The 20,456-nt window shown below is 36.7% G+C and overlaps 1 protein-coding gene and 1 pseudogene across 5 annotated transcripts in view; one reads left to right on the top strand and one right to left on the bottom strand.

Moving 5' to 3' along the window:
• The window catches only part of LRRC49 (leucine rich repeat containing 49), a 159,917-nt gene that overhangs the window by 25,821 nt on the left and 113,640 nt on the right, over positions 1 to 20,456 (bottom strand). For all 5 annotated transcript variants that reach the window (XM_045848719.1, XM_045848721.1, XM_045848720.1 and 2 more), the window contains 2 exons: positions 3,291 to 3,528; positions 1,919 to 2,104 (listed from right to left, as the gene is read on the bottom strand). In XM_045848719.1, the coding sequence (XP_045704675.1) occupies positions 1,919 to 2,104; positions 3,291 to 3,528 (424 nt within the window). The remainder of the gene's footprint in view (positions 1 to 1,918; positions 2,105 to 3,290; positions 3,529 to 20,456) is intronic.
• LOC123825314 lies at positions 5,610 to 6,230 on the top strand (annotated as a pseudogene).

Here is a 20,456-nt window from a genome sequence, read left to right as displayed (position 1 = left end):
GAAAGTTCCTTCTTCACACTAGCTGTAATACACTGCACAGGCATTTTCTGGAAAAATAAACCCATAATTCACAAGCATCTCATGAATCAGTGCAGACTGACTCTTTCCATTCCTTTCACCAGACTCCCCTAGTTAATGAGGCTGCTGCTCCCACAGTTCCTTCCTTTAGCTGACAATGAACTTGTGCGGTCTAATATAGTCACCTAGTGGCCAGTGCAGGCCACTACTCCATCTCTTCTTTAGGTTCATAACTCAGTTTAACGCTACCTCAAGCACCACCATTCTCTCTCACACAAAGAGAAACAGAAATATCATCATACATTACTATGTACTGTCAAGGATGAAATAAGCAGCTTCGTTTTAAGTCATTTATTAAAGGGTCAAATATCTCTGGCATTGACATTTTTGGAACTTTAAATCAGATTAAATTATATTGTTCTTTCTCACTCTTTTCTACTTTCTACAATTACGGTATACTACTCCTTCCTACGCCTATAATATATTATTGCACCTGTAGTAGTGGTCCATGTCTGGGTAAATACACTACCTTAGGGTTAATCGGGATAATGGTTTGGCTATTAATGATGGAAAATTATCCATGGCCAAAACAACCATTGTACCTCCAGTCCAGGGTGAAACTGGAAGTAGCTCTGGAAACCTTTGGGACTACTATTAGGTCTGACCGAGGATTCACAGCCTGTCTGGGGAGGTACCAAGAGGGGGGACAAAGAGTACACAAGACTGAACCAAACCTCCTAAGAATGAGCTAGAGAAATTAATAGTTATCTAAAGGTTCCGGATTTGGCCTTATCTTTAACAGATGGCTGACACTGTGGTTATGGGCCTACCCTGGTGGGTACAAATTTCACATGGCTCTTACATCGTGACCCACAGACCTCTGGTCTCCTCTCAGTATGCTGGATTTTGGGGGTTCTAGGCCAGAGGGACTTGGAGTGTATCAGATGCAGGGAAACAGTTGCTCTTACCACCATGCCACCCAAGTTGAAAACAGCTCATCTTACAATAAGGAGGTCTTCCGAATATTAAGAGATAATCACAATAATACTAACAGCATATTAAAGATTTTTTCTTTTGGAGGACTACTTAAATTCATTTCAGGAATTCTACAGTAGAGAAAGAAGCATAATTTCTCTTTTATCTTCCTAAATAATATTTGAAGAAAACATGGTCTTTGAGTAGCTGGGGGATTAACCTTGTGACGAGCTAGCAGAAGCAACCTGAAAAACAACTTTCCATTACTAATCTTCCAGTTACTCAGGCCCCAGGTCAGAGCTACAGAGTGCGGATGTACCGCAGGCAGCTCTCACAAACTACTCACAAAGCAGTCCAGATGCTTGTTTTATTTCCTTTATTTCTCTCATGTTTTTCTTTCTCTTCGTTCACCTTTACTCCTTGCTCACTTCTCTGCATCTCTTCTTTTCTGTAATCACTTTTCTTCCCCTGTGGATATTCTCTTCCTCCCATTTTGCTCTTCCCTTCCTCTACCGTGACCCTTACCAGTTGATATCTGGGTATTATTTCCTTATCCCCTCTTGCATGCCAGGCAGTCCACACAGCACTTTTGAACATACAAAGATCAGATTACCTATAGAAGTATTCTTTTTTAAAAAAACTGTCATTCTACCAACCTTTTTTACTTCTCTGAATGCTCACAAGCAAGAGTAAAAATACTATTTATCATGACCTGATTACTATTTTATTTTCAAAATTTGTCTAGTGCTTTAGAAGTTTTTGACTAAATAGATGTTTAGCTTTTCGACATTTTAACTGTCAAGATTTAAAAAAAAATATTTCTCAAAAGTTCCAACATAGTTACTTAAATCCCTGACCACTTTTATGACTATTCCCCTTAAAAAGGAACACTGTTAACTCCACAGTGACTTGGTGCTTGGCTTACCTCTGTCCCATTTATTTTCTGTATGCTAAAATGGCTCAGCCTGAACAGTACATAGTATTTCCAGAGTGTAAAATTGACAACAGGATTTCCTTGAGGATCAATAGTCAACTGGTCAATGCGACGGAGTTGTGCTAATGCATTAAATTGCTGCAGCATTACAAGATTTGTTTCCTTGAATTTAAGGTGCTACAATAATAAAACACACAAAAAGAGCTTAACATTAAGTTTAACCAGCTTGAAATACTAACATTAAAATTTCACTGATAATTTCCTCAGTAAATCTGTTAACTTTAGGCTTAGCTAGTATGTTTTTAATTATATTAAGTCAACTGAATGTACTAAATGTTTAATTTGTATAATACATTTAATGCACCTAATATTCACTGAGGAAATCCATTAATCCATCCAGTATTGATTTCAAAATAATTTTTATTCTGCAAAGGATATCCCCTCATTTATTAACAAACTCAATTTCTTAAAAATTATATAAATATGCAATACAATAAAAATTTTATAAATACACAATAACTCATTACAATGGTTTTATATACTTTTGCTGAAATTAAAAGTGCAAAGGGAAGAGTAAAAATAAAGTTTTCAGAACTTTATAAATACAGGGTTTACAATGCTTCTGAGAGAACTAGTTAGCCATTATACACATACCTTTCCAATTACTATGTAGGCTACTTAACTGGCTACAGGAAAATCAGGTTATGAAAACGGAAATGTTAATGTAAGTGTTCTGTCTGTGAAATTGGGTGTTCTTTTATACAGATACTGGCTCTGCTTCTCTCTATCTTGTTTAGGGAGAATGATATGAAAAAAGAACAGGGCAGGTGAGACACATCACTTAGCTAACAGAGGAAAACACAATAACTCAAAAAAGAACTCATGGAAATCAGTTTTTGCATATGCATATCAATAAATAATATAAAAATACCATAACTGAAAAATGCTAACTGTCAAAGTAATTTTAATGACCTACTAAAATTATTTTAAATGTTGTTAGGGGACTGTGATCATTATGTAAAAATGTACATGTCCCATTAATACCAAGTAACATAAATGAGTATATAATATGGTTAGGTGAGGTCCTGCTGAGTGCTTTACAAGTAGAAGAACAACTTGAATAAAATTATACTAGTCCTTTGTACTCCATAAAGAATCATTTTCTTTATAATTTCTAATATTAACAGAAAGCTGCAAAGGCATTTGTGAATACCAATTTAAATCCCAGATCCAGAAAATCAACACAAAAACTTAGTCTCCTTGTCAGACAGAAATTGCATAAGAGTGTTAAAAACAGGTGTTTAGCTTAAACATACAAGTAATGATTGAGAATAATTCAAGTCCACTAAAAGGAAATGTTTACCAGAGAATTAGGGAACTTCATCTTCAACTTGGGAAGCACTTGTACGATTTCATCAAATTCTATGAAAGTGAAGGACACTGTTGTCACCATGCCTGCTGTCTGAACGCTCCAGTTCCGGTCCAGGCACTCCAGTGCGCCTGAGCCGTACAGGGAAAGCGTGTCCCCATCCACATCAACAAGGTGCGTGTCTGTGGCAGACAAACCTTGTAAAGCACTGGTGAGTACTGAGTCCAGAGACCTGGAAAACCCAACACACAACTTCAACTGACAGTCTTACCATGCAAGTAAATAATGGAATACAAAGACCTGCTGGAAAATGCATTTAAAATTCTATATTCACTTTTTCATTTCAATAATTAAACTCAGAGCACCAAAGACTAGCTTTCAATAGAATATCAGGAAGTTTTGTATTCTTCTAGTCATACATTTTAATTCAAAAAGAGGCTCATGTAAATAAAAGATGCCACCTTTAAATCCAAATTAATATTCTGTTTAGCTTTAAAGCAACACATTTAATGTATCATGGATACGTTTTCATGTCAATACAAATAGGTTTTCCTAATCTATAAAGTATTCCACTGCCCAGCTGGAAAAAAAACATATTTTATAAAAACATTATTTCTATAGCAAGAACCATGATACAAAAATATGTTTATAAAACACTTGAGAAGACATAAAATAACTCTTAACAATAGTTAATCTCTCAGATGTTGGGTTAAGGGATTACTTTGGCTTTCTACTTTTGAATATTTGAGTTTTGTCTGAAACTTTGCATGTGTATACTATAGTTATAAGCAGTGAAATTAATGAAAATTTCCTCCCCATTTTGAAATAAAAAATGATGAAAAATAATCCAGTTTACTCTATACAATATATACATACACACAAATGCTAGTCAGTCTGATAGTTGTTACCTTTTGTAAAGGTTATCTAAATGACAGCCAGAGATGAAAAGGAATAGCTCCCTGCAGCTTAGATTTTCTGATTTTACCCAATCTCAAAACTCAAAGCTTGGCTTTTGTTTCATGAGTTTTCATTCTGGCACTTTTGCTCTCATAAGTGCCCTTACTCATTTTAGTGCCTTGTTCTCCTTTGTGCTTCTGTGGGCGTTCACACGCCCCTCCAGCCCATCAATTCTCACGCTTCATCATAATGGCATGTTTACAATCTCGCCTCCTCTATCAGATAGTGAGTTCCTTGAGACTAAACATTATATTTGTTCATCTTTGGCTGTCCTAGGGTCCAGTAATGGGGCTTTTTACAATATATAGTGAACAACTGCATTATTGAAGATCTTCAAAATTTTTATAATGCTGGTATTGAGGGATAAAGCTGATAACCATCACCCTCTTTGGTTTATCATGCTTTACTAGACTTACATAAACTTATATCAGGACCACCAGTTAATCTGCAACACACTGTCTACATGGTAAGAAGCTGAGTAATAATATGAGTCAACTCTAAGTAAACATGCAACAGAAAGGCTTCATTTCTGACAGACTACTGCTTACGATGATTATCATACGACAATAATCAAACATTCAATGAGCAGTAGTATATGAATAATCTTAGATGATAATCCTATAAAGGTAAAGGATGATAATGAAACAAAAATAAGGTGAGAATTAAGAGTTCTTTATATCATGCTTTGTATGATAGATCTGCGTTGATCTATGTAGAGCATATGATCATTTCTGAAATAATAAAGGAAAAGAGTTACATTTCACTGCTGCTAAAGTAAAGAAGGCTCGATCGAAGGAGCACACAGCCCTCTGATAGCACTTCTGGCCTTGCACAGCAATTACCACCCCCTTGTCTGTCTCCATCACTAAACATGGTGATCCTCAAGGGCCTGGACTTGTTCACAGTCACGGGGAATGAGCACCTTGCACAGCTCCTAGCACATGCTGTGCTCCATAATATTTGAGTTAATGAAGTCAATTATGAAGTTTTTTATGAATATCTATTGATTCTTATGAAGGATTCCCAACCACAAGCTGTGGTTTGAGCAAAGGGGCATAATCAGTGACACAGACACAAATAGGGTTAGCGAGAAGTACCCTCAGCTGAGGCCAAGACAAATACAATAAGTAAGGTCAAGGCAGGAAGAAAGGGTTGGAGTGATGTCTGAAAGCCATGATACCTAGCAAAAGAAGTTTATTTTAGTGTAAAAAAAAATGGGGAGTCAGAGCTATACACTAAAAACATGAATAAATCCTTTGAGAAGTGGTGTATTTTATATCATATATTTGGAAGTATCTTGCTTTCCTTTGTCCATATGATTAAAAGTTAAAGATTGTTACTACAGATCAATCTAAGATGGTTACTGTGGAACTGGAAACCACTCCTGCTCCTAATATCCCCCCTACAGAAGAAGAGAAAACAGAAGTTAACCAGAAGTTTGCTAACAGAACAGATGAGCACTCTGATTTTTAAAAAGTGATAAAAGCAAAGCTTGGCAAGCAAATCTTTGGTTTACCTTTAAGTTCAATGCTGTTGAAGACTTTTGAGCTCTATACTACTATATCCAGTTGTCTAGTAATTTAGTGCCTGGTTGAGACTACTCACTTTTTAAGGACAGTATTGAGCCTGTATGGGAAAATGAGAAAAGCAAAGGAGGAGGGCGATGGCTAAGTACACTGAACAGACAGCTGAGGACAAAGTGATCTAGAGTGCTCTCAGCTAGAGACATTGCTGCGTCTTATTGGAGAATCTTTTGATAACTACAGTGGTGATGTATGTGGAGCAGTTGTTAATGTTAGAGCTAAAGGCAGTAAGACAGCAAAATGGATTACCAGCTGTGAAAATGGAAGCTGTTACACATGTGGGGGTACCCAAGGAAAGGTTAGGACTTCCTCCAGAGATCATGATTGGTTATCAGTCCCATGCAGATAGAGTTACTAAGAGGGCTCCACCACTAAAAATAAGTTTGTTCTTTAAGAAGACACCTTCTGTGTATTCTCATAGGAGACTGCCTCAATCCAGATTTGGGAGCTGAACCAAAGCTTCTTCAAAAGGAGAGTGGACTGCATTTAAATTGAATTTCCATCTAAAAGTTGCTAAGATACAAAAGTCTCATTTGCCTTTGTATTGTACTTCTGTGTTAATTCTTTATTTAATTTTAACTAGAGTGTCTACTTATCCTAATCAAGAATTATAGTACACATTGTCCCCAAGATCTATAAATGTGTTCCTGGGCCACTCTGTAATAGCTTAGTAGAATTATTATTACAAACACATTTTACCCATCTACAATACTAAAAAAAGAACCTGGGTTTCATCTTGGCCAGCAGTTCAGCTGGTTGGAGTGTTGTCCCAATACACCAGGGTTGCTAGTTCAATCTCCAGGCAGGGCGTACACGAGAATCAACCAAGGATGCATAAATAAATGGAACCACAAATTGATGTTCCTCCCTCTCCTTTCCTCCCTCTCAAATCAATTGAAAAAGACCTGAGGCATAAAAAATATGCTTTTATAAAAAAGAAGAACTTATATTTCTAATACAAGAAAGAATTCCATGTTCCATTGCATGCGGGAGCACATGTTGCTGGTTTGGAAGAGTATGATGCACACGGTTTTCTGGTGGTTTGGTTTGTTGCACAGCACTGTTTTTCCTGGATGCTCTTGCTTAGGGCTGCTAGATTTTAATTTATTTGTTTCACTAATTGATAACACTGGTGATTCTAATTTTAGTTTTCATTTGTTTTGTTTTTGTTTTTTTCCTTATGAACACTGGTGAAAGATCAGGAATAAGACACAAAGGTGGAATGAACAATTTTGTACACTGTTTTGGTAATTTTAGGTTTTTTGCAACTGCAAAGTTTTGCTACAAATTTATATATTTCATTCAAATTAGTAATCTATGTTTATGTGATTTCCTAAATATAATTGTGGATTATTAAAAATGTAACATCATACTTATATTTCTAATTAGAATTAGTAAGTCTGTTTTTGTTTCTCTATGCTGTATTTTAACATTTTTATTACTTAGGTTATTTTGCTTTGGTTAAGAAATAGCTCAAATAGAAAAGCAGTCCCATTTATATTAAGACCATGTACCAAAGTGTACATAAAACGTGTACAGTGAAATTGTATTTTGGACTAGATCCGTACGTTCACTTCTCCACCTCTATAGAAGGTCTGTACTTTTTATTGCAGCGCAATCTCTCTTGTGCATTCTGTTGTGTCCTCCACATGAACAGCGTAAGTCTGGAGCACTATTTGATTACTGTGTTTATTTCAACGTAAAATAAACTGAATAGGTAGCATCTTATATATGGAATTTTAAAAGAATATAAACTATAAAATAAATGTATATTATCAGAAAGAGATTATTTATTTTGTTTAATGTTTTGTCAAGCAAACTGTTGGGAAAATAAGTGAAATAATAAGCAAGCCTAGATTCAGCAAACCAGTTATATAATTACAAAACAAAGCAGACATAATCTGCAATTTATATAGATCTGATATGGATATTCAGTAAGAACAAATGCCAAGTGACCTAGGCTGTAGGCAGGTTCACCCTTCTCAAGAGGAAATACAGCACCTGTTAAATAAGTCATATACTACTTACCCCACATCAATTACTCTCTGAATAAGGATTGAGTTTAGTCTCTCACCAATACAGAGAAGAGGAACGAACCTATTCCTTGGGGAAGATGTGATCTGACTTTCATAAAAAATAACTTAGAAATATATGCTAACCAATGTTTATATGTTGGGGACTGTACTTTCAGTTTTTCTTGTATGTCTGATAATATGTTCACATCTTTTAATTCAAACATATACATGTTATTTCATTTATTCATTCATTTATTCACCAAATACTTAGTGAAAGCCCATTATATATAGTGGTTCACAGCAAAAAAAAACCCCATCTGTGTTGATATGGACATTATGTACAAGTTTTTGGATATATTAAAACATTTCTTCACTTTTATTGGGCTATGGTCCCAGAACTATAAATATTCTAATCCTACTCTGCAATTAATTTAATAAATACCTGGGATATAATTTCTCAACAGAATTGACCTCAACCTCATCAAACTAATAGGTTAACCTGGAGAGCTTGTTATGTGTTAGATATTGTGTAAGCACTGGGGATAGAAAACAAATTAAGACATACTTGCCCTTAGGATTGCCCAGTCTGGATAGGGGGTAGAGAGCAAGATAAAGATATATATTAATTTTAATATAATATACTTAGTGTCAATCATGAATTTTTAAATGGTATGTTTTGGGAATACTGAGGAAGGAATGACTAATTCTTCTAGAGGGAAGAAGTCAGGTTTCAAAAGGAGGTAGCATTTGAGTTGGTCCTTGAAAGATAAATAGTAGAATTACATGAGAAGCAGAAGGAGGAAGCACACTTCAGGTAAGAAAAACAGAATAAAGACAGGCACAGAAGACTACGTATGGCATGTTCAGTTAAGACCAATTTCAATATGGCTGGAACACTGCAACATATGGGAGGGAGCAATAGCTGAAGAAGCAGCTGAAAAGTCAGGTTTTTTCCTGTAAGTTTGAAGAGCAGAAAAATATTAAAATAAAAAAAGTAATAGGACCATATTCAATGTAAGTTTTTAAGCACCTCCAATGTGCCGTGTATGGAGTTAGGTGCTAGTGCTGGGGATACAACGATGAATAAGGTATTTCTCTGGCTTCAAGGACCTACCTGAGACAGATATGTCGGTCAATTTTGTGGAGGATGTAGAAGGGAGAGGCTGGATGAAGAGATTAGTAGGAAGATCAGTGCAAGAGTGTGAACTAGACCATATGAGAACACACCAAAAGATGGCATGGCATGGTAGAAATGGCATTGGCGAGAAAATCGGACCTTAGTTCAAATTCCAAGCAGCCATTGATAAACATAATTTGGGGGGCATGTTATTCAATTTCTTTGTAGTTTCAGTTTCCTGATAAGTAAAATAGAGATCATTATTTTTTTCAAAATTGTTATGGAGATTAGAAATGATATTTTAACCGTACCCCATGCTTAGCTCAATACATTTTAGTGATTATTATTAATAAAAGAGAACATAAATATACTAGACATTTAAGAGAACATAAAGCAGGACTTAGTGGTTGCCTGTGGGGAATGAAGACCCGGGAGGAATCTAGTGTGATTCAAATGTTTTAGAGCAGATGACTGGGCTGCCTGGTCCAGTTCTCCACCACTGTCTAGTCTAAGTTCAGGCTCTCAGAAATGCAGTATTCCCCTATGAAGGATCTATGCTTTATAATTTGTTTTCCCACAAAGCCCAATACATCCCCATGGATATATCCCAACTCAAATATTATTTATACAACAATAGGCAGGGTGCCATCAAATCAGAATTCTCTTCAAGATCATTAGTGATTAATTCCAAGTCCAATCATTTATTCAACTCAATCTTTATATGGGAACACTTCAGAAAAATATTCTATGCCTTCTTGATTAGTAAAGGACTCTAAGAACAGATAATTAATTTATATATCTCTATATTAATTTATTTTTAAATTATAGTTGACATCCAATGTTATCAATATATTAATTTCAAGTGTACAACATAGTGATTAGACATTTATATACCTTATGAAGTGCAGGATGATTAACTTAATGCAATAAAGTAATGAGTCCCTGAAAACTAGGTTAAATGGAGAATATACTCTTAAATGGCTAAATGAGGAAGAAGACAGATTTTCAGAGAATTATGTGTTTTTCTGGTGTATTTTGAAAACATCTTTAGGCTTTCTATAACAGGTTAGAACAGAAAGACTTAAAATATTTCAGAAGATTCTTTTCCCAATGAATAAGTGGTGCTGATTCCTATAATAATGTATTTTATGGATTTTTATTACAACGTTTGTAGGTGTGGAAATTCATTTTATGCATTATATTTTATTATAGTAGTCCTGGCTAAAACACCATGGTGTTCACAGACAGGAAATGACCAAAAATAAACCAGCTTCACTGCATGCATCCAATGTAAGCAAAGAAAACGTTAACCAAGTACTTTCCCATTTCTGGCAGGGGAAAGAAACCTGCAAAATGTCATTTTACTGTAGAGCAGTCCCAAGTATAGTGAACAGTAAAATTATTAATGGGATATAGCAAAGTTTTATGGAATTTCTTCTATATATGTGCCTATAATTTTTTCATGGATACGTGTTTCCAGGCATTTAGTTATACACTCATAAGCCAAAGGTCACAGACATTGTAACACAAGAATTAGCCACCTTTTTGGCATTATGAAATACTAAGGACTATAAATGGGATTGTTAAAAGTGGAAAAACTATGTAATATTAAAAAATATTTCAGAACCCCAAGGAAGAAGCTTGTGGCCTTCTGACTAGCTCCCTACTTTCATAAAGAGACAGGCTGGTGTCACTCCAGAAAGATGAAATGTAATTCCATACTTAAAGACTTACAGATAATGTAATAATATGACTTGTAATATTTAAAACCCTTCACTTTGTACTTTCAGATAAAATAGCAGACAGACAAGACCCTCTTAAAGTAATTAAAATGGTATAAACCCACAATAACAATGCGCACAAAGGGGGAGCACCTGCAGAAAGGAGTTTCATCACATTTCTGGAAGCTAAAAAGTGAAAAATGTTGAGTGATGAAGAAGAACAAAGAAAACTAGAGCTTTGAATATGCAGTGAGGACAAGAACAAAGATGGCGGCCAACCTGCCCACTAGAGACTGGAAAGGAAGAAACTAGGTATGATGGAAGATGGGAGTAAGAAGTGACACTGAACACAGGGACAGTAACTGAAGATCTATAAAAGAACACTACTATCTACTTCTCCCACTGCCAATCAAACAGCCAAGCAGAGTACCATTGCAGATCAGTAGGAAAAAGAAAGAACACTCAATAAATAATGCTAGGGCAACTGGGTATTCCTATAGGGGACAAACTACCAAATCAGATTTCAACCTCAAACTTAAATATCAATTTCAGGTATAATAAACACCAAATATGAAAGGCTGAATTTTAAACCTTTAGGTAGACGAAATGAAACCGTATTTTTATAATCTCAATGTATAAAGATTTTTTTCCTAAACACAATCTAAATGAGTAAACCATAAAAGAAAAGGTATTAACATTGGTATCTTCAAAATATAAATTGTATTTAAAGTCAAAGACATATGTCAAATTGTTTAGGTGGAAAACAGAGAATGATAAGAGGGCCCAGGACCAAAATCTGAGCAACTCCACTATCTAGAAGTTGAGAGGCTAGAAGTAGTAGAGGATATGAGAGAGAAACATAATGAAAGGAAAAAAGTCTACTAGTTATATGATATATAACAATAAAGAAAATAATGAGACTAAATTAGGTCAGGGAGAGAGTAGGCTTCAGAAAGATAAACATGAAGTTCAAAGAAACTGGAATGTAGTAAAGGCAGCACAAATTTTGTTGTTCAATTAAAAAAAAGATAAGCAATAAGAAACCCCAGAACAAAACAAAATATGTATGAAAGGCATGGCTCAAAAATGAAGCAAACGAAAGTGTGATATGGTTTTGAACAACTTTTGAAGTATAATTCAGAGGGGGTTAATTGGATTATTATGCTAGGATTAGTCTCCTTGAGTGGTTTAGGAAGAAGAATATGAGATATAATCATAGTAGACTACCTAACTCGCATGTGAAATATAGTTACATAACCAAAGAAATTTAAATAGTATTTACTAGTTTTCAGCCTTTAGAACATACCAACTGACAGATGTTATGATTACAGAACAAATGCACATTATCTTAATATTGAAATGTATAAGTATAGTTCATAGAATATAGCAAAATTATTCAAGTTACAAAGCACAGAACACAGTACAGTAGGGAACTCCAAAACTCCATCCCTTCTTAAAAGCAAGAAACAGGCTAGCAAGAACTGTCAGAATCAACTTTTTCAGAACTCTGAAATCTAGCAAAAAATTATAAACACCAGAAGAAAGCTTTAAAAAATGCTGAATTTTACTAAGAGAGTTCTTAGAGAACTCTAAAGAACATTTAGAGAGCATTTAAAGATCTGAGAAGACCCTAGGCAAATCACCTCCAACTGCTGAAAAAACAAAGAAAAAGATTCTTGAAATCAGCAAGAGGGAAATAACTGGTTATTTATAGGGCATACTCAATAAGGTTAACAGTCAATTTCTCATCAGCAACCACAAAGGCAGAATGGCTGTCAATCGAATGCTGAAAGGAAAAATCTGTCAATCAAGAATTCTATATCTAGCAAAACTATACTTGAAAAATAAAGGAGAAATCAATATATGCATAGGTAAACAAAAGCTGTGAGAATTGTAAGTACACCTGCCATGCAGGAAATGCACTTTAAACTAAGATGAGAGGGCACGAGACAGTAACTCAACGCCATGTGAAAAAATAAAGAATACTGGAAAGGATCATTGCACAGGCAAACCTAAAAGTCAGTATTACTGTTTTTTGGTTAGCAACTTTCAAAATATGATTTAATAGACAAATGCATAAAATAATAATTATAAATCTAGCAACTGATTTTGCATTATAATCTCCACCAATAATTCATTATCTCTAAGGTTTTATTTTGTGGCTTCATATATAAACATTATCTGTGTCCTTGATTTAATGGATTTTAGGACATTAAAAAGGGTCAGGCCAAGATAATGTAATGCTGTCTCCATGGCACTATGAATTTACATCAGGAGAAAATAAATCTTTTACCAGAAACTGTGGTTTCCTCTCCTAATGATTCATTACTGCTCCCCATATCCTCTTCATTGAGCCCATACATCACTCCCTGCCCCCAGTTCCCAAACTCTTCTGTTATGCTCCTTGCTTAAAAAGCCTCTGACTTTGTGAAGCCTCTAATAAAAATTCTGAAACTCTTGGCAGTAACTATAGGGCACAATTTTCACAACAGGTACTTCCTCTTGAAATTGACTGCTTGTTTTTGAGGCCATAAAAGTGAAGACTGTAATTTTATGTTTTTTTAGAGGGTCACATAATTTTTTGGCCATAAGCTGCTTAAAAAGTTCAGTGTCGGGAAAGTCACATTAATAGTCTGGAATTCACCTATCAGAGATAATTTTGCCAGGTAAAAGAGGCAATTAATGAACAAAGACACTCTTGCATCCCTGCAGCTTCCCACACATGTAAAATCTGAATCGTAAGCAGCCCTGTAGCAAGGGCACAGAATGCATGCTGAGGCTGCGGTGACTTGTCACTGTTGAACACTGTGACCCCAGTTCTACACCTAGCTCTACCATCAGTAACTTCAGTGTCTATAATAACAGCTTCAATGATATTTTCCCCTCTGATGATCTTCACCTCTACTCTTCAACTTATATACCTTCCACCCCTGAAATCTTCAAATTCAAAAACCTACTGACCATAAATTCCTCCCGCTCCAGCTCACTGTGAACCTTGTTGCTTCATGTACTTCTCATTATTGACTTCCAGTCCCAGCAATTCTAAATTTTCTTCTAGTCTGTTGGCAACCTTCTATATTTAGTTCCTTAAAAATCCAGCTTAGGACATATGGTATATAATTTTTTTCTTTTGTCATTGTACTTAAGTTTTTTACTCCTTACCTTTGATCTTTGATTTCTCTATTCTTTATCAGACATTTAGCTTCACTATGGTGACACCTAGCTGCAATGTGTTCCTGGAATACTCACTTAATAATTCAAACTGCAATTGCTACACTCTGCCAGTTAGCTCCCTCCGAATACCAAACAAAACCTAACAAAATGAAGAGATACATCATGATTTTTAAAGTGATGATTTATTATCTGAAGAATGTCAATCCTTCTGAAATGAATAACTTAAATGCCATTTGAATAAGATTCTAACATTTCTATTTCAATTAACTAATTTTAAAGTTCATATGCAAGAAAAAGTGTGTGAAAATCAAAACATTGAAATGAATAGTGAAAGTAGATTTCCCAGATATTAAAACTTCCTACAAAATTACTGTAATCAAAATAGCCTGGTATTGACATTAAAACAAATTAAGTAGAATAGTGAAATGGAACAGAAAGTCCAGATATATACCCACATATATAGGGGAATTTAATATAAGATGGAAGTAGCATTCTCCTTTTTAAAAAGAATAGGAATTAGAATTAATGGCTGCTATTACTAGCAAACTGACTAGTCAACTGAAATAAAATCAAGTTAGACTTACTTAATGCCATATTAAAATACATTTGATGTATTATAGGACTAATTTTTAAAACCTTATTAAAATGTTAGAAAACAAATTTGTGAGATTATTTGAATAAACTTGGAACTAAGACCTCTTAAGGAAGATTAAAACATATTTTTAAAAACAGATACCATGTAGTAATTCATAAATCTGAAGACCAATAATATAAAGTTTTAACTTTATAAAGTATTATAGTTCTTACCAAGTAAAATTATATTTTGACATTTAAATGATAGTAAATAAAAAATCTAGGGCAATATAAAAATGATATACTTGTTATATAAGTTATCACTTAATTAGAATTTATATTCTTGTTGACTGATTTTTTTTGAGCTGAAAGAGCTAAGCTCTACATGTGAATACCCAAGAAACCTAAAGAATATACACTGATCCTGTAACTAAAAATTTTAAACTTTGTCTAAATATGTCACTCTTTAACTCTAGAAGACTTTCAAAATATTATTCTAATGCTTCTTAAATTACTTTCTTTATTACATACTTTGTATTTTAAAAGCTTAAAGAATAGTAGCTAAAAATTTAGTGTAAAAAAGCCATATCATATTTGGTATGAAATGTGATTCAGAATTTGGTTAAGATAACTAGATAACTGTGCTTCATCATCTGAAACAAAAATCGAAATTCTATCTGATTTTTAGGTTTATTTTAAAATTATTTATATATTTAAGATTCTCTATTTTTAACCTTTGGCATTTTAATTATGATATGTCTTGGTGTGGGCCTCTTCATATCCATCTTGTTTGGCGTACTCTGTGCTTCCTGGATTTGCATGTCTGTTTCCTTCACCAGATCAGGGTAATTTTCTTTCATTATTTTTTCAAATATATTTCCAATTTCTTGTTCTTTCTCTTCTTCTGGCACCCCTATGATGCAAATGTTGGAATCTTCCAGTTATCCCAGAGGCTGCTTATGCAATCCATGCCCCGCATTTTAAAAATTTTTTCTTCTTTTTGTTTTTTTAAAATGTATTTTAAAAAAATACATTTTACAGTTGTTGTTACAGTTGTCCCAGTTTTTTCTCCTTTATTCCCCTCTACCTTGTATCCTCTCCCACCATTGTTCCTCCACCTTAGTTCATGCCCATGGGTCATACATATTAGTTCTTTGGCTTCTTCATTTCCCATACTATTCTTTTTTTAAAAAAAGATTTTATTTATTTATTTTTAGACATCGAGGGGAAGGAAGGGAGAAAGACAAAGAGGGCAACATCAATGTGTGGTTGCCTCTTGTGCAAACCCTACTGGGGACCTGACCCACAACCCAGGCATGTGCCCTGACTGGGAATTAAACTGGCGACCCTTTGGTCCGCAGGCCAGCGCTCAATCCATTGATCCACACCAGCCAGGGCTTCCCATACTATTCTTAACCTTTCCCTGTCTATTTTGTACCTACCAATTATGCTTCTTATTCCCTGTACCTTACCCCCATTCTCTCCACTCCCTGTCCCCGCTGATAACCCTCCATGTGATCTCTTTCTGTGAATCTGTTCCTGTTTAGTTGTTAGCTTAGTTCATTTCTTGGGTTTTCTATGCAGATAAACACAGTATCTATAAACAATGGCAATCTCGTTTCATCTTTACCAGTCCATATATTTCTTATTCTCTTTGCATGTGTTATTGCACTGGCCAAGACCTCCATATCTTACTGGAGAGAAGCAATAATTGTGAGCATCTTCATCTTTTTCCAGACCATAGAGGGAATGTGTCTCAATTTTCTCTTCTGAGAGTGATGTTTTCTGCAGGTAGGTAATGATAACCATTTACAGTTTCAGGAAGTGCCTTCTAAGTTTTTCTAAGAATGCTTTATCTCTAATATGAATTGGACTTTAACAAATGCTTGATCTAAACTGCATCTTCTGAGATGCCCATATTGGTGATTTAGAACAGCGATTCCCAAGTTTTCTGGCACCAGGGACTGGTTTCATGGAAGACAATTTTTCCACAGATGGGGGTGGGGGAATGGCTTTATATCCTGCCACCAGATGCAGCTTGTCACTTGCCACTGACTTATTTTTTAGGGCAAACATTTATCCTTTATTTTTTCCAAATTTAAGTATATTTTATTGATTATGCTCTTACAGTTGTGCCGTTCTTTTTTCTCCCCTTTCTCCCCCTCCACCTTGCAACCCCTCCCTCCAGCCCTTTTCCCCTGCCCTTAGTTCATGTCCATGGATTGTACTTGTAAGTTTTTTGGCTTCTCCATTTCCCACAGTATTCATAACCTCCCCCTGTCTGTTTTATACCTACCATTTATGGTTCTTATTCCCTGTACCTTTTCCTCCATTCTCCCCCTTCCTCCTCCCTGCTAATAACCCTCCATGTGACCTCTATTTCTGTGATTCTGTTCCTGTTTCAGCTGTTTGCTTAGTTTGCTTTTAGGTTCAATGTTGATAATTGTGACTTTGCTGTCATTTTACTGTTCATAGATTTTGATTTTCTTGTATTTCTTTGGTAAGTCCCTTTAACATTTCACATAATAAGGGCTTAGTGATGATGAACTCCTTTAACTTCACCTTAGCTGGGAAGCACTTTATCTGCCCTTCCATTCTAAATGAAAGCTTTGCTGGATAAAGTAATCTGGGATGTAGGTCCTTGCCTTTCATGACTTGGAATACTTCTTTCCAGCCCCTTCTAGCCTGCAAGGTTTCTTTGAGAAATCAGCTGATAGTCTTATGGGAACTCCTTTGTAAGTAACTGTCTCCTTTTCTCTTGCTGCTTTTAAGATTCTCTCCTTATTTTTAATCTTGGGTAACTTAATTATGATGTGCCTTGGTGTGTGCTTCCTTGGGTCCAACTTCTTTGGGCCACTGAGCTTCCTAGAGTTCCTGGAAGTCTATTTTCTTTGCCAGACTGGGAAAGTTCTCCTTCATTATGTTTTCAAATAAGTTTTCAATTTCTTGCTCTTCCTCTTCTCCTTCTAGCACCTCTATGATCCAGATGTTGGAACATTTAAAGTTGTCCTGAAGATTCCTAAGCCTCTCCTCATTTTTTTGAATTCTTTTTTTTTAAGATTTTATTTATTTATTTTTAGAGAGGGAAGGAAGGGAGAAAGAGAGAGAGAGAGAGAAACATCAATGTGCGGTTGCTGGGGGTCATGGCCTGCAACCCAGGCATGTACCCTGACTGGGAATCGAACCTGAGACACTTTGGTTCGCAGCCCACGCTCAATCCACTGAGCTATGCCAGCTGGGGGAATTTTTTTGAATTTTTATTTCTTTATTCTGTTCTGGCTATTTCTTCCTTCTGCACCAAACCATTGATTTGAATCCCAGTTTCCTTCCCTAAACCTTTCCTGTACATTTTCCTTTATTTCATTTTTCATAGCCTTCACTTTTTCCTCTATTTTGTGACTATACTCAGCCTCTTCTGTGAGCACCCTGAATACCAGTGTTTTGAGCTATCTCTTCATTGCTTAGTTGTATTTTTCTGGAGTTTTGATCTGTTCTTTCATTTTGGCCATATTTTTTGTCTGGGCATGTCTGTTACGTTCTATGGAGTGGAACCTTAGGTATTTGCCAGGGTGGGACCACCCACATCATTGCTTTGTGGTGCTGTTTGTGAGAAAGGGGTAGGAGAGGGAAAAATGCCACTTGCTTAGCTCTCAGACAGCTTTCAGTCACTTCCTCTGCTACCCACAAGCAACTTGGGCCCTTCTGCTGCTGATTCCAAGTGAGTGGGTTTGTGTATGTTCTAGGACCCTGTGGTCTTCCAACAAACTCTCCTGTGAGACTGGAAGTTCCTCCTGCTGCCTCACCCCTCACAGGTCTTTTCAGTCCGTGGCTTTGACGCTTTATTTCCCCGCACTGGAACCCAGGGTTGTGAGGTGTCTCTCTCTCCCCATTTGTTTCTCCTGGTTTATCTGCATGCAAATGTGGGACAGTCCACTCGACCAGCTGCCCAGCCTTTCCCAGTCCACCAGCTACCATCTTGCCTGCCCCGGTCCTCCAGCCACTGTGAGTCCTCTCTACCTCAGCTGCCCATCTCTGCCCCTCCTATCAGTCTGGATGAATGTTTCATCTTCAACTCCTTGGTTGTCAGACTTCCATACAGTTTGATTTTCTGGCAGTTCTGGTTATTTTTTGTTTTTAAATTTGTTGTTGTTGTTCTTTTGGTTGTACAAGGAGGCAAAATACAACTACGCCTCCATCTTGTCCAGAAGTCTTCTTCTTATTGTTCTGATTGTTTTTTCCTTCCTTATGTTCCCAATCATTGATTCTTGGCTTCATCCATTCTACTGTTGTTTCCCTGTAAACTGTTCATTATTTCAATTAGTGTGTCCTTAGTTTCTGGCTAGACCTTTTTTATGCTGCTGAGGTCCTCATTAAGTTCCTTGAGCATCCTTATAAACAGTGTTTTGAACTCTGCATCTGATACATTGCTCACCTCCATTTTGTTTAGTTCTTTTTCTGGAGTTTTGTTCTGTCTTTCATTTGGGCCATGTGTCTTTATCTTCTCATTCTGGCAGCCTCCCTGTGTTTGTTTCTATGTATTAGGTAGAGCTGCTATGATTCCCTGACTTGGTTAGCATGGCCTAATGTAATAGGTGTACTGTAGGGTCCAATGTAACAGCCTCCCCTATCACCCAGAAGGGTACTTGAGGTGCACTCTTCATGTGGGCTGAGTACACTCTCCTCTTGTAGTTGAGCCTTGATTGCTGTTGGCAAGTCAATAGGAGGGATTTATCCAGGCCAGTTATCTGCAAGGGCTGGCTATGACCACTGACCACCAACCTCTGCCCTCTGTGGAAGATCAGCCTGTACAGGGGCAGGATAGTGGTACTCCAACATGGTCTGTAGCTGTGCACTGGGTGCACAGGCTCTGGGGTTTATGGGTGGTGCAGGCCAAGGTCAGGTTCTGCCTAGGGCCACCCTGCATGAGTTATAAAGCAGTTTGAGATGGTTGCTACTTGTGTTTGGCTTGGAGTTGAAGGTGAAGCCAAGCTGTGATTCTAGGCTGGATGCTGCTAGTGCTCAGCCCGGGGTCACTTAGCAAGAGGCATGTGGACGGAGGGCTTTCTGAGGCCAACTGTTGCTTGTCTGATAGGATTTAGGAAGTTGTGAAGCATGAGCCAAGACCAGCCATGCATATGGAAAAGTCTCATTTAACAGTTTGGGTGGGCCCATAAATTGGGTGGCATGGAGCGTCAGAGAATGTCTGGGATAGTCAAACAATGTTAGCCAGGTTGATGGAGTCTCAGATATGGCACCCACCAGTGGTTCTGTGGCTCTGTTGAGGGAGAGCTCAGAAAGGAGACAGGGGCTTCTGCTCATCTTTCTGAGTGAAAACTGTCCTCCAGTTCCTGCCTTGATGCCAAACACTTCAATTCCTCCCTGTACGCCACTGGTGCCTTTTTAGCTGCTACCTAGTGCCAGAGCTCAGAGAGTGTGAACCTGAGTAAGTCTGCATGTGGGATCTTTAAGGGGAACTGGCTTGGGACTTGAACAGTTTCTTCCACTGACTCAACCCCTACTGGTTTTTGCAGCAAGAAGTTATGGTACTTACTTTCTTGGCACTGGAACCCTGGCTGGGGAACCTGGGTTGGGGCTGGGACTCCTCAATCATGAGCTATCGCTCCCAAATTTTTATCCACCATATGTGGATGTGAGACCAGCCCAGTCCACGTTTCCACCCCTTCTACCAGTCTGGATGGATATGGTTTCTTTAAATCCATAGTTGTCAGACTTCCATTCAATTCAATTTCTGACAGTTCTGAGTGATGGCTGTTGTATATTGTAGTTATAATTTAGATGTGGTTGTGTGGGAAAGTGAGCTGTGTTTATCTATGCTGCTATTTTGACCGTAAGTTAAAAGCAGTTAGTTACCTACAGGGGAGTTCCCCTAAGACTGTCAGCTGATTTCTCAAAAGAAACTTTGCAGACTAGAAGGGATTGACAAGAAATATTCAAAGTCATAAAAAACCAGAAACCTACAGCCAAGATACCCAGGAAAGTATTATTTACAATCGAAGGAC

This window comes from Phyllostomus hastatus, unplaced genomic scaffold (assembly GCF_019186645.2).
Source record: "Phyllostomus hastatus isolate PE091 unplaced genomic scaffold, TTU_PhHast_1.1 phas_contig_62, whole genome shotgun sequence".
Taxonomy (NCBI): Eukaryota; Metazoa; Chordata; class Mammalia; order Chiroptera; family Phyllostomidae; genus Phyllostomus; species Phyllostomus hastatus.
This window is presented reverse-complemented; position numbering and strand designations above follow the sequence as displayed.